Source organism: Lynx canadensis, chromosome F1, assembly GCF_007474595.2.
Source record: "Lynx canadensis isolate LIC74 chromosome F1, mLynCan4.pri.v2, whole genome shotgun sequence".
NCBI classification, from domain to species: Eukaryota; Metazoa; Chordata; class Mammalia; order Carnivora; family Felidae; genus Lynx; species Lynx canadensis.
The window spans coordinates 44,513,779-44,526,549 of NC_044319.2; the positions used below are offsets into that span (position 1 = coordinate 44,513,779).

General features: G+C 36.6%; 1 protein-coding gene across 2 annotated transcripts in view; it reads right to left on the bottom strand.

Moving 5' to 3' along the window:
• Positions 1-12,771, bottom strand: part of CFH (complement factor H) — a 199,853-nt gene that overhangs the window by 42,632 nt on the left and 144,450 nt on the right. For both annotated transcript variants that reach the window (XM_030302774.1, XM_030302775.1), the window contains 4 exons: positions 12,029-12,105; positions 10,333-10,524; positions 7,669-7,839; positions 446-619 (listed from right to left, as the gene is read on the bottom strand). In XM_030302774.1, coding sequence (XP_030158634.1) covers positions 446-619; positions 7,669-7,839; positions 10,333-10,524; positions 12,029-12,105 — 614 coding nt within the window. The remainder of the gene's footprint in view (positions 1-445; positions 620-7,668; positions 7,840-10,332; positions 10,525-12,028; positions 12,106-12,771) is intronic.

The following is a 12,771-nucleotide window of genomic DNA, read 5'->3' on the forward strand; positions in this document are numbered from 1 at the left end:
AAACATCTATAAATAACTTCTCAAACTTAACACACAAAAAACAAATAATCCAGTTAAGAAATGGGCAAAGGACATGAATAGACATTTTCCAAAGAAGACATCCAGATGGCTAACAGACACATGAAAAGATGGTCAATAACACTCACCATCAGGGAAATACAAATCAAATGGTTTAATTCAGATATTAGAATTACATTAGTTAGAGAAATTCATAAACACATATTTAATACCAAATAGCAAAAATTAAATAGCTTTTAATTTTCAAAAATGTGGCTTAGATTGTATTAGAATTATCTACTTTGAAAAGAAAAGAATGTCTCTGTAGGCTCTGCTTTACATACACAGTAAGGTAAATACTTGGATTTACTGTGTACTCATTTTTGTTGTTGTTAAAGAGACAATAATTTCAGAATTTAGAAGTAGGTCAAAATAGAATGGAACTTACTAGTACATCCTGGCTGAGGTACCCAGCCTCTACTCGTACATGTTGCCGTATTTCCTTGGGTTGAACGATCAAAGCCAGTTTTACAATTGTATGTGATTTCATCTCCACTTCTGTATCTGATGCTTTCTGGTGCATAGTTACCATTTTGAATGTGAGGAGAAGCACATATGATTTCTGGGAAAAAAAAAGAATATGTAGGTAATGTTGAAATCACTACCCATTAAAATAATCAAGTACATAAAAATATAGAAAGTGGGTATTATTATTTTTTGTCCCTACCACAGCATAAAATGGGATTAATGTGAGTTTAGTCTTATATCCTTCCCATCATATCATTCATGTCCCACCACTATATCTCACATCTGATATATTTGTGCCCCCTGGACTCTTGAATCCTTTCTCCAAAGCCATCACATATATCATAATATTCTATATGTGGCAATAAACTCATGACATATCACTTCAACTCTTCTTTTTTAAAAAAATTTTTTTTTCAACGTTTATTTATTTTTTTGGGACAGAGAGAGACAGAGCATGAACAGGGGAGGGGCAGAGAGAGAGGAAGACACAGAATCGGAAACAGGCTCCAGGCTCTGAGCCATCAGCCCAGAGCCCGACGCGGGGCTCGAACTCACGGACCGCGAGATCGTGACCTGGCTGAAGTCGGATGCTTAACCGACTGCACCACCCAGGCGCCTCTCACTTCAACTCTTCTTACAAACTATTCAACTTCCCTGGCATCTGTGATTCTCCTAGGACCGTTTACAAACGGCTTGAGTCTCTTCCTTCCAGACACTTAGTAGGATTTCATATCCCTGCCAAGAATTAGATGTGGTCTTCTGATTTACACAGGTCAAGAAAATGAGTAAAGTAACACGTTTCCCTTTAGGGAGGAAGTTTTAAAAAGCCACTGTGTGAATTTTTAAGTTCTTTTTTCTAGCTGCAGGGATTAAGGACAGCCATGGAGAGGTGATGTCTCTACCCTTGATTCTTACAGCTACTATAATGAGCAGAGTCCCTTCAGACCTACATTGGAAGTGAGCATAAACAGGAAATAAACTTCAATTTTTTAGGCTATTGAAATTCTGGAATACATTTTTATTAGTATAACAGAATAAACTAGTCCAGGGTTTGGAGAAAACATTTTATGTAAAGAACCAGATAAAAGGTTTCTGTCCCAGCTACTCAACACGAACACAGCCCTAAAAGATACATAAACAAATGAGCATGGCTGTATTCCAATAAAACTTTGTTTACACAAAGGGCAAAGGATGGATCTGATTTTCAGACTATAATGTGCTCTCCCATGTCCTACTCTATCTTAATTTTTAAAGTTCTCTCTCAGTTCTTTCCATCAACTTTGCTAATATCTAGCCAATGGATCAATCTGTAAAATTCCTTGTATAATAAAATATCATACCTTTAAACTATTGTAGAAATGTTACATAACCATTTATATTAGTGCCATGGTGGACATTCTGCAATGCCAAAAATCCATTTATATGCCCCCAATTTACTTCCTATTCCATTTCCCAAAGTAACTTTCATCACAGTCTCATCATTTTTTTCAAAAGCCATCTAACACAATAGTTCCGTCATCAACAAATAAATCCTTGCATTCACACATAACAAATTTCAGACTACCAGCTGTGGGTTCCCTAGATTTCTTGCTAACAAACACGTCCTTAACTTTGGCTACATCTGTTTGAACTTTAGCCTTTCTCTTACTTGTTGACGATGAGGGGTTTATTTCATTCAAGTTAGCTTTTGAAAAGTTTAATTCTTCCATCGAGCATGAACCATTGTATATTCCTTCCCTCTCTCATTTTGTCTGCTATTCTCTCTTAAATGGATATGCAAGCTTCTCCAATTTTAAATTCCTTATCTCATCCCTTTTTCCAAGGTTGTTAATGTACTATACTTCTCTCCTTCACAACCAAGATCCTTCAAATATCATCTTCCAATTAGTCTGGTTTTCAATCTCCCACTTATTCTTCAACCTACTGCTATCTGGCTTTTGACATCTTTAACATGCTGGTGCTATTAAGACAAAAGTCACCAATTCCTCCAATTTCCAAATCCAAAATCTCTATGAATTGCTCATATCACAGTGACTGGTATTATATACTATGGGCTCCTTAATTATTTGTTGAACTGAATAGATAAAAACCCTCTGTAATATTTGACTCTGTTGATCACTGACTTACTGGCATTCTCCAATGCCCTGCATTCTTATGTTTTCCTACTTCTCCTTATTTTTGTCTGAACAGTACTATTTTATTTATTTATTTTACTTATAGCTGCCCTCCTTCCTCTGCTCTACTTAATTTTAGGCCCTGTCAACTTCTCAGATCTCATCTCCTACCAAGGTCCCACTTACTCTATACGACCAACACAATAGCCTTCTGTCTGGTGTTCACACATGCCAGGCTTATTTATATCACTTGCACTTTTTATTCCTTATTTCTTGGGTGATGCTCCTCTAGATCTTCCAGCTGACTCTTATCACCACGTCAGAAATATCTTCCCTGAAGACCCAACGAGTATTGTATGAATGAATATCTATGCTTTATAGTTGGTTCTACATGAGTATTTGTCCTTGATTTTGTTGTTTGCTTCTTCACATTTTCTCTGTGAATCAAGATACTTCCACAATAAAAAGCTATCAGCATTATGCTAATAACTCTTCAGTGAGATCCAAATCCATATATCCAACTGAAGCTTCACACTAGACAGGTCCATGTGAATAATTCAAAGGCATATCCAACTAACTACATGCCAACTAAATCAACCTTTTCTCAATATATGCTTTTCCTCCTGTGTTCAACATTTTAATTTGTGACACAAAAACCTCATGACAGGAGCCTGGAAATTTACCTCACCTTCCCTCCTCCCCATCACTTCAATATTCATTCACACAGCACATTCTATAATGTTATAATTATTGCTTATACATCTCCTCCCCTTCATACCATGCTTCCACTGTGTACATCCAACTCTTAGAGGTTTTATGATAGTCTTTTAATTGGTCTTAAATTTGTACTTCATTCCTCCAGAATAAGCTTTAATAAGTCTGTATTCCAAACATGATACTATACTTATATTAGCAATGGTTATATTAGAAAGAATATGTGACCATCTAACCACAAATCTTAAGTATGTCTACACTGCTTGATTTTAATTGACACTACCGTGAGATGAGCCTTAATGTACCTTAAATGTAACCTTAAATTTACTTTTAGTTTTTTCTCCTCACTTTATTCTGCTCTATCATATTTTCACAGACCATTGCAGTGGAGTTTATCATATATTAATTTTTACTTCATAGTGTGGCTTAACTTAATTTTGAAGTCAAAAGCTACAAGACATAAAAACAAGAGTTTTACTAAGAGGCCAACCAAAAAATACTGGGAGAATTTGTTAAATAATTTTTAATAAATTTGCAATAATAATTTTGTTAAAATAATTAAAATAGAAGAACTTCAGGTGATTACTTTTGAGCAGAAGACATAAATTCCATGATAAATTGTAATCCCTACTTTCATAATTTCCATTAAAATAAATGATGCTAGTAAAACATTGCCAGGGCAAGTACCTCTATCTAAAACAGTACTGGAGAATGTCTGCATGTGTGGGGTCACATTTTTTCCTACTGTTAGATACCACCAGTAAGCATTTGAGATAAGAACAATAATTTAATGCTAGCACTCTATGTTGTTCATCATCAGAAAATCTGACTTGTACAGAGAACAGATGGATTTGGAGCAAAGGTGGCTTTTATTTAGCAGGTCTTGGTACTTTTAATTATTCCTATAAATGATTTGCTGTCAGAGACTGGTTCCTATTAGACAAAGAGACCAAAGTTTTGACAAATCACCTTCAAACAGAACCCCTGAAGGGCGCCTGGGTGGCTCAGTTAGTCAAGTGTTCAACACTTTATTTCAGCTCAGGTCATGATCTCATGGCTCGTGAGATTGAGCCCCACAGTGGGCTCCATGCTGACAGTGTGAAGCCTGATGGGGATTCTCTCTTTCCTTTCTCTCTGCCCCTACTCCCAGTCATGCGCGGTCTCTCTCTCTCTCTCTAAGTAAATAACATTAAAAAAAAAAAACCTGGGGGCGCCTGGGTGGCGCAGTCGGTTAAGCGTCCGACTTCAGCCAGGTCACGATCTCGCGGCCCGTGAGTTCGAGCCCCGCGTCAGGCTCTGGGCTGATGGCTCAGAGCCTGGAGCCTGTTTCCGATTCTGTGTCTCCCTCTCTCTCTGCCCCTCCCCCATTCATGCTCTGTCTCTCTCTGTCCCAAAAATAAATAAACATTAAAAAAAAAAAAAAAAAAAAAAAAAAAAAAAACCTGACACATAAAATCATACACCGGATGGAAGAAATTTTAAGTATTTTATCCTAGGTTATTTTATTTTAATTTTATTTTAGTTCCAAATTTATTATAGATTTGGAGAAAGCAAGATCTATAGATTTGGAATTCATCATTACCGGCAGGTAGATCCTTCTATTGTCCTAGGAAAATAAGGAGAAGCATTTGTGATATACTAGCTAAGGTACAATGTAGAGTACCTTTTACTTTTAAACTTATTTTTAAATGTTTATTTATTTATTTTGAGAGAGAGGGAGTGCACGCACAAGGGAGTGGCAGAGAGAGAGAGGGAGGGAGAGAATCCCAAGCAGGCTCCATGGTGTCAGTGAAGAGCGTGATGCAGTGCTCAAATTCTAGAACCAAACTGTGAGATCATGACCTGAGCTGAAATCAAGAATGGTATCCTTAACTGACTGAGCCAACCAGGTGCCCCTGGAGTTCCTTTTAATAAAAGACTTCTCCATATCCAGTTAATATAAAACACATTTCAATAAAATTAACCACTGTTGTAACAGAGAGTGCATGCTTATTTAATTTGGGGTGAACCATTCTTTATTTTTCTTGATCATTAGTAAACTGTTTTGTGGAAGAGAGTATCCAATCTTAGTGGCATCTCTCTCCCCAAACAAAGGAGGATTCTAAGGCATCCTGTCTTGAGTTTTTGAGTGATACAATTGACTAAGAAAATGAAAAACAAATTCTAAAAAGAAAATGTTTTACAAATGTGGGATCTTTACTGTGTGTGTGTGTGTGTGTGTGTGTGTGTGTGTGTGCGCGTGCATGGGTGTGGTGTAGATGGGTCAAGTTTCAAGTAAGCCTAGGAATTGTAGCAACACATATGGGAAAAACAGATTTCCCACATTAAAACAAATATGTGCTCAGCAACAGCTTTAAGCAGGTAGCTATGTGACCAAGAAAAAGAACTAACTAGACAACTTCTATGGAGCAGTCAGGCTATCCTGAGTCCTATGTCAAAGTAAAACTGAATTCAGATCCTGACGTCTTACTTGGAAGTAAGTAAATTTCATTGAAACCTGGAATGATGATTTATTCTAATGTTCACTGAAACCTGGAGTGATTTATTCTAATGTTTATATAGGACAAAGGGCCTGATATAAAGTAAGGGGTTTATAAGTTATATTTTGACGACTGGATGGATAATTTAGCTCTCTAAATATTTAAGTCAGGCTCTGGAAGTAAAACATACGTCAGAAGTTAATGCCAGAGGACTTGTGCACCCACGTTCTTTGAGTAGGAGCCACAAATGCCATGAAGCCAAACAGCTGGACTCCACACACGATCAGCTGATCACAGATCTAATGTGGGTGATCACTGTCTTCTCTTCACTAACCTCTTTGTAAAATATTTTCTTAACAATGCCTGAAAGTGGAGGTCACTCAGTTGTAGGGGGATATATTTTCCAAGGAGGTACTTGTGGACTCAACCCCAAATTTTTTTCGGGGGGTTGGGGTGCCTGGCTGGTTCAGTCAGTAGAGCATGTGACTCTTGATCTCAGGGTTGTAAGTTCAAGCCCCAGGTTGGGTATGGAGCTTACTTTTTTAAAAAGTTCAAAAAATTAAAAAAAAGTTTTGTAAATGTTTATTTTGAGAGAGACAGAGTGTGAGTGGGGGAAGGGCAGAAAGAGAGAGAGGGAGACACAGAACGTAAAGCAGGCTCCAGGCTCTGAGCTGTCAGCACAGAGCCCGACACAGGGCTCAAACTCATGAACTGCAAGATCATGACCTGAAGTCAGACGTTTAACCGACTGAGCCACCCAGGTGCCCTCAACCAAAAAATGTTTTAAAGTAAGAACAAAATCATTCAAAATCTAACTCTAGTTTTTGTAAGAGAGGATCATTAAACAAGGTTTACGCATGGAATTATGAATCCTATGATTAAAAGTTCAGAGAGCTCTTAAGAGTTCAACTCTTCTCACCATCTCCCCACCTACCCTGGGCCACAATATGACCATATCTATAAAAGTCACCCTTTTAGAAAGGCACTTGACCTCTGATTTCACGTAGGATAGCACTTGTAACTTGTTTCACTCGCTGCTGCAGCCCGCATCTGAAGTTAACGCACCCTTTTCCATAAATGTTTGCAAACAGCTCAACACAGTTGTTACCGTGCGACATGTAATAGCTGTACCTTCTTGCTATTCTTCTAATGATATGATGTCTTAAACTCAACCTTTTACAGTTTTGCATCTGGACCACGATAGTTTGAAACTCTCTCTTTTGAAATGAGGTAGGCTAAGTAGAACATTAAATTACAGACATAACTTTTGGTGGGCACGAAGCACAGTTGACGTGGATTCTACATCTGCACAATATCCCCCATTAGGAAGCCTAAAAGAGTTTGGTGGGTGCCCCCTCCCACCCCCCTGCATCATCATCACTATTGATTCATATTACGCCTGTGCTTAGTGAAATCTCTAGTTATTTCCACTTAATTCCATTGTTAATTGAGGGTTCCCTTATATGGTATTCATCTCATTTACTTTGTTTGCAAAGCTAACTGCTCGGCTTTACAAGAGCAACCTGTCTGAGAAGTAATCATGCCTGGGAAGCCTATTATTGCCCTGGCTCTGCTCTAGACTTGATTTTTGACCGCAGACCAACTACTTAACGAGCTATTGAACTCTTCTGTTCCTTTTATGTCTATTTTCAGAACGAGAGAATTATACCAAAATTAATTTTTGCACACATAAAACGTTAAGTATATCGTATTTATAAGAGTTGGTTCTTGTCAACATTAACGCTCCATTGTGAGAAAAAATAAACTGCTTCACTGTAAGGAATATATGAATGAAAAGAATTGATAAAATATATAGAAAGGAAATATAACATTACCTTTACATGAAGGGGTTGGAGTCCATCCCGATGCAGTGCATATAGCATCTCCTTTAATACTATATTCATAACCCTGGTGACATGTATATCGAAATCGTTCGTTTTCCTTGTAAGTTTTCTTCAGAGATGCAGCATTTCCATTTGCGATTTCTGGCTTTTGGCAGGAAATTTCTAAATATAAGGGATTAAATTCCAAAATGTTTATTACATATTAAAGAGCCATATCTAAGAAATAGTTAAAGATACAAGTTTTGTTTCCTTTAGGCAAATCAGACAACGAAACAAAACTTCTATTTTGACATGGATGCTTGAATTATTTATCTGTTGTTCTTAATTTTGATTTTTGAAATAAGGTAAAATTCTGATTAAACTTCTGTTGCTAGGGGTGCCTGGGTGGCTCAGTTGCTTAAGTAACTGGCTCTTGATTTTGGCTCAGGTTATGATCTCATGGTTCCTGGGATCGTACGTACCCTGTCTGTGGCTCCCTGCTGGCAGTGTAGAACCTTCTTGGGATTCTTCTCTTTCTTTCTCTGTCCCTCCCTTACTCATGCTTTCTCGCTCTTTCTATCAAAAATAAATAAATAAATAAATAATATTTTGCTTATTTTATTTGCTTTGAAGATAAATTAGTCCTCTTCAAGTAAATAGCAGGCAGTAATGATACCAACTATATATATATATATATATATATAATTATATATATAAATTACAATAAAATGAACTATATATATATATAATTGGGTATAGATATATAGGCTTATTATGATAAATATTTTCACTGACTGACTTGTAAAAATTATGTATTTTCTAGTTATCGATAATAGAGTCATAATTGGCATAACACTTTGTCAAAGAAGTTAATTTAACCTATTGTCATTATATCTATGAATTACATCTTCTGTTTTTGTGGCTTTACCATCCATCAAAATTTTCTGTCAAGAAAACCCAAAAACTGGCCATCATATTTGCCCCCTTCTTCTCTCAAACATTTCCCCTGGGATTATGGTAACAATAACTAATTTCCCAGATGCTATTCTCGCACCTCTGTAATCTATTTTCCTGTTTGTAACTTAATGACTGTTTTTCTTGTCCCTTCATCGCTCCGTTGAAGGATTCCACTGAAATCCTCCATCGATTCCCAATTCAGTCTGAATAAAAGCCAAATTCTTCAGCATGATATGGAGCACCTTAGAACCTTGCACTGGCCTATCTTCAAGCCATCACTGACCTACCCCTACTTGCGTCCTACACAACGGCCTCGAAGACATGGAACAGGGGATCTTCAGGCTCCTGGAAGCCTCACTGCATTTGTACCTTCCTCTCCCTGAACTTCTCCTGACTGATATACTTTTCCCCTCCTCAACTTCGTTGGAAAAAGTCTCATTCTTTCTTCAAATGTATCTTATGCATTAGTTATTCCAGTAAGGTTTTACTAACACAGAAATTCAGGTTTTTTTCAAATTTTATTTATTTTGAGAGAGAGAGATTGAGAGAGACAGTGAGAGAGAGAGAGAGAGAGAGAGAGAGCGTGAGTTGGGGAGGGGCAAAGACAGAGGGAGAGAGAGGATCCCAAGCAGGCTCCACCGTGAGCGTGGAGCTGGATGCCAGGCTGGATCTCACGACTGGGAGATCACAACCTCAGCTAATATCAGGAGTCTGATGTTCAACTGACTGAGCCACCCAGGTGCTCAGAAATTTAGTTTTAAGGAGGAAACCCCATCTGTGAGCCTCTGGGGTATACAGTATTTGCTGTGCTGAATAGAAATATGATTGCCATTACTGACTTGAAGAACTAATATTGTTAGAGAGAATTTTTAAGAACAGAAATGCTTTTCCCTGCATCTCATTATAGGATAGACTAAACTAAGAAAGTGTGAATTTTGGAAAATATATTAAAAAAAAATAAATACGGAAGATATATCTGCCAAACAAGTATTGGTAAAATGAAGTAGACTGACCATAATGTTTCATTACAAAAGCCCAATCACCATACTGGTCATGATGCACTGGTTAGCAGTATTATAACTAAGGAAATCTTGACTTGCAGTTTACTATAGAACTTTTTTAAAAGGCAAAAAGTTATTTAGTGAATTCAGTTTAGTTTCACAATATTTCTCTAAACTTACAGTGCAAATATAAAATAGGACCTCATTCTAGAAGTGTTATTCAAGAACAGAATGTTATAATGATATATCAGTGGAAATAAATAATGACTTTTTGATCTTACAAATTAAAAGAAAGCCTGTTCTGTAGGCCAATATTAAATCTTGCAGCAGAACTGCTTTTAATCTATTTGAGCATGAAAGCCAATTACAATTTAATTATGGATATGACCATGGAATTTGGTTTCAGATAACCTAGGTTTGAATCTTAACTCCACCGCTTTGCCATCATAACCTTGGTCATGAGATGTAAGTTTTTTACCCCACAATGTCCTCAGTTATAAATAGAGGTGAAAACAGTGCATAAATCACAGTCATTTTGAAGGTAAAATGGAATGTAAAGAACTTAGATCAATTACTGACAAATAGTAAGTGCCCAATAAATGTTAGTTTTAATGTTATTAGCATAATTAGTATTATTCTATGGATAATATTTAAAAGTGCAAATTTTCATGAGAAAAACTAAAACTGTCCGATCCCATGAACAGTAAATGTATCTTACCCACACATTTTGGGCTTTCTCCACTCCAAACACCATTTGTTGAGCAATGTATTTCTGCAGGCCCAACAAGCATGAAGCCTGAATTGCACACAAACCGTACTACTTGTCCAAAAGTATATTCCTTGTCTAGTTCCAATGCGCTACTGGTCAATCTCCCATTCTCTGGATGTGTCACTGGTAAACACTTAACAACTGAAAAAAATAAATATAACTTTTCCTGATAGAATTTGACAACTTTATTATGAAAAATATGTATATATACACATACAGGTATAAAGTCACTAACAAAGAAAGACTGGGGGAATTACTTAATTTTTTTAAAGAAGCATTTGATAAACCTGTTTGGTGGATATAAAGGCTTATGAATTAAAAAAAAAAATCAATAAGCCTATCTCTGATTATTTTCTATGAGAGCGGACAAAGAAAAAATTATTCTTTGAATGTCAGTTTACATTTTTATAGTAACAAATAAATGTTCCTTAAATAATTGAAAAATATAAAGCTTGAGATAATTAGATGAATTTTTTCACTTAAGCCCTAGGATAACACTGTATTCCTAAAAGGTATAAATGCAAACTTTCTGATTCTATTTCTTTCAATAGATAAACAGTCCTTAATTTTCCTTCCTCTCCCACATCAGTGCTCAAAATAATCTGAGTATTCCTTTTGATTTTACTTAAGATTTTCCAATACCTTGTAGGTTATGGCATTTAAACTTTATTTTAGAGTAGAATCATCCAGGATGCTCATTAAGATGGAAATTCTATGGCTATCTCCCTGCGCTATTACCTGAGATACTGATTTAGTAGGTTTTTAGTAAACCAAAATTTCAGCATTAAACAAGCACCTCAGGTGATTTCAGTGTAGATGTCCTTAAAACATTTAGATCTTTCCTCTCATTTCCGTAAGTTCTCTTCTTTAGGTAACAGGACTTTTGAGTGATCACATTCCCACTCGCCCTCCTCCTCCTCCTCCTCCTCCTCTCCTCCTTCATCCTCCTGGTCTTCCCTCCCTCCCCAGTTGTCCTCATTCCTCCCTCCTTCCCCCTCTCTCTCCCTATTTACTTCTCACCATGGAACTAAGAAAGACTACTCTGATTCATCTATTTCCACGATGACTAGAGAGATTGGCATTACTAGCCCAAAATTTAGAAACAGGATCTACATTTTTCTCATTCTGACTCTTGGTTTTATGGATCAGTAAGAAAGTAGAGCTCTTCCTTACTTCCTGCCTCTTTTCAGTAAGACTAAGACCACAGGAAAACCTCCTTTGCCATGCAAGAGGGGAGAGATAACTGAATCATGGTCTCCATTTCAGCTGTTATTGACAATCTCTGCATTTGGGTGGATATTGATTGAGTATGTATTCATTAGTAAAGCTGAAATTCTGATCCTTGTGCTATTTCTAGTGTTTAGAATCCAAAAGGAAAGGAATATAGGTTTTAGATTTCCTAATCTCTAATACTTTGAATACATTAGATCAGATGAAACTGCACTCACATTTGGTTAATGAAACACAAAATAGTGTAGTAATAAAAAGCTTAGATATCCATTCCGAACTATATTAGAAGCCATAAAAATACTTTGAATCAAAAATATGTAATTACAAACTTTAAGGATGTTTCAGTGTAAGGTATCTCAAAAATCTTAGATATTTTAAATATTTGAATATATTTGTAAATCAATTTTACATATACCTTCACATATAGGAATATCATTGGTCCATCCATCAGATTCACACTCACGGAAATTAATCGTACCTAGCATCTGATACCTAAAAAACCAAAATGACAGAATGGTGAGCTAATTTATTATATGCATTTATATGAACTTTTAAGTTTGATACATTCTGAATGTCCAGGAACTCCATTTCAGAGAAAATTAACAGCATATACATTTCTTTCCTCCTTCCCTTCCTCTTCTTTCCTTCCTTCCTTTTTCTCTCCATCCTTACTCCCTTCCTTCCCTCTTTCTTTTCCTTTTCATTCTTTCTCTCTTTCTATTCTTTCTCTTTCTTATTCTTAAATTTCTTTCTTTCTTTTTTTATTTAACTTGTTTGGGTTTTTTTGTATCTGTAGGAGATGAAGAAATTTTTTTAAGTTTATTTATTGAGAGAGAGAGAGAGAGAGAGAGAGAGCAGGAGTAAGGGATGGGCAGAGAGAGAGAAAGAGAGAGAATCCCAAGCAGGCACTGTTTTGTCAGTACAAAGCCCAATGTGGGCCTCGAAACTCATGAACTGTGAAATCATGACCGGTGCCAAAATCAAGAGTGGGACGCTTAATCGACTAAGCCACCCAGATGCCACTTTCTATTGTTCTTAAACTTCCTTACTACTTAAGAAAGGCTCTCAGGCAGAGTTAACACAGTGGAGAAGTAGGGGGACCCGAAGTTCCCTTGTCCCTCAAACACAGCAGTATTTAGCCCAGAAGATTTGGAATTC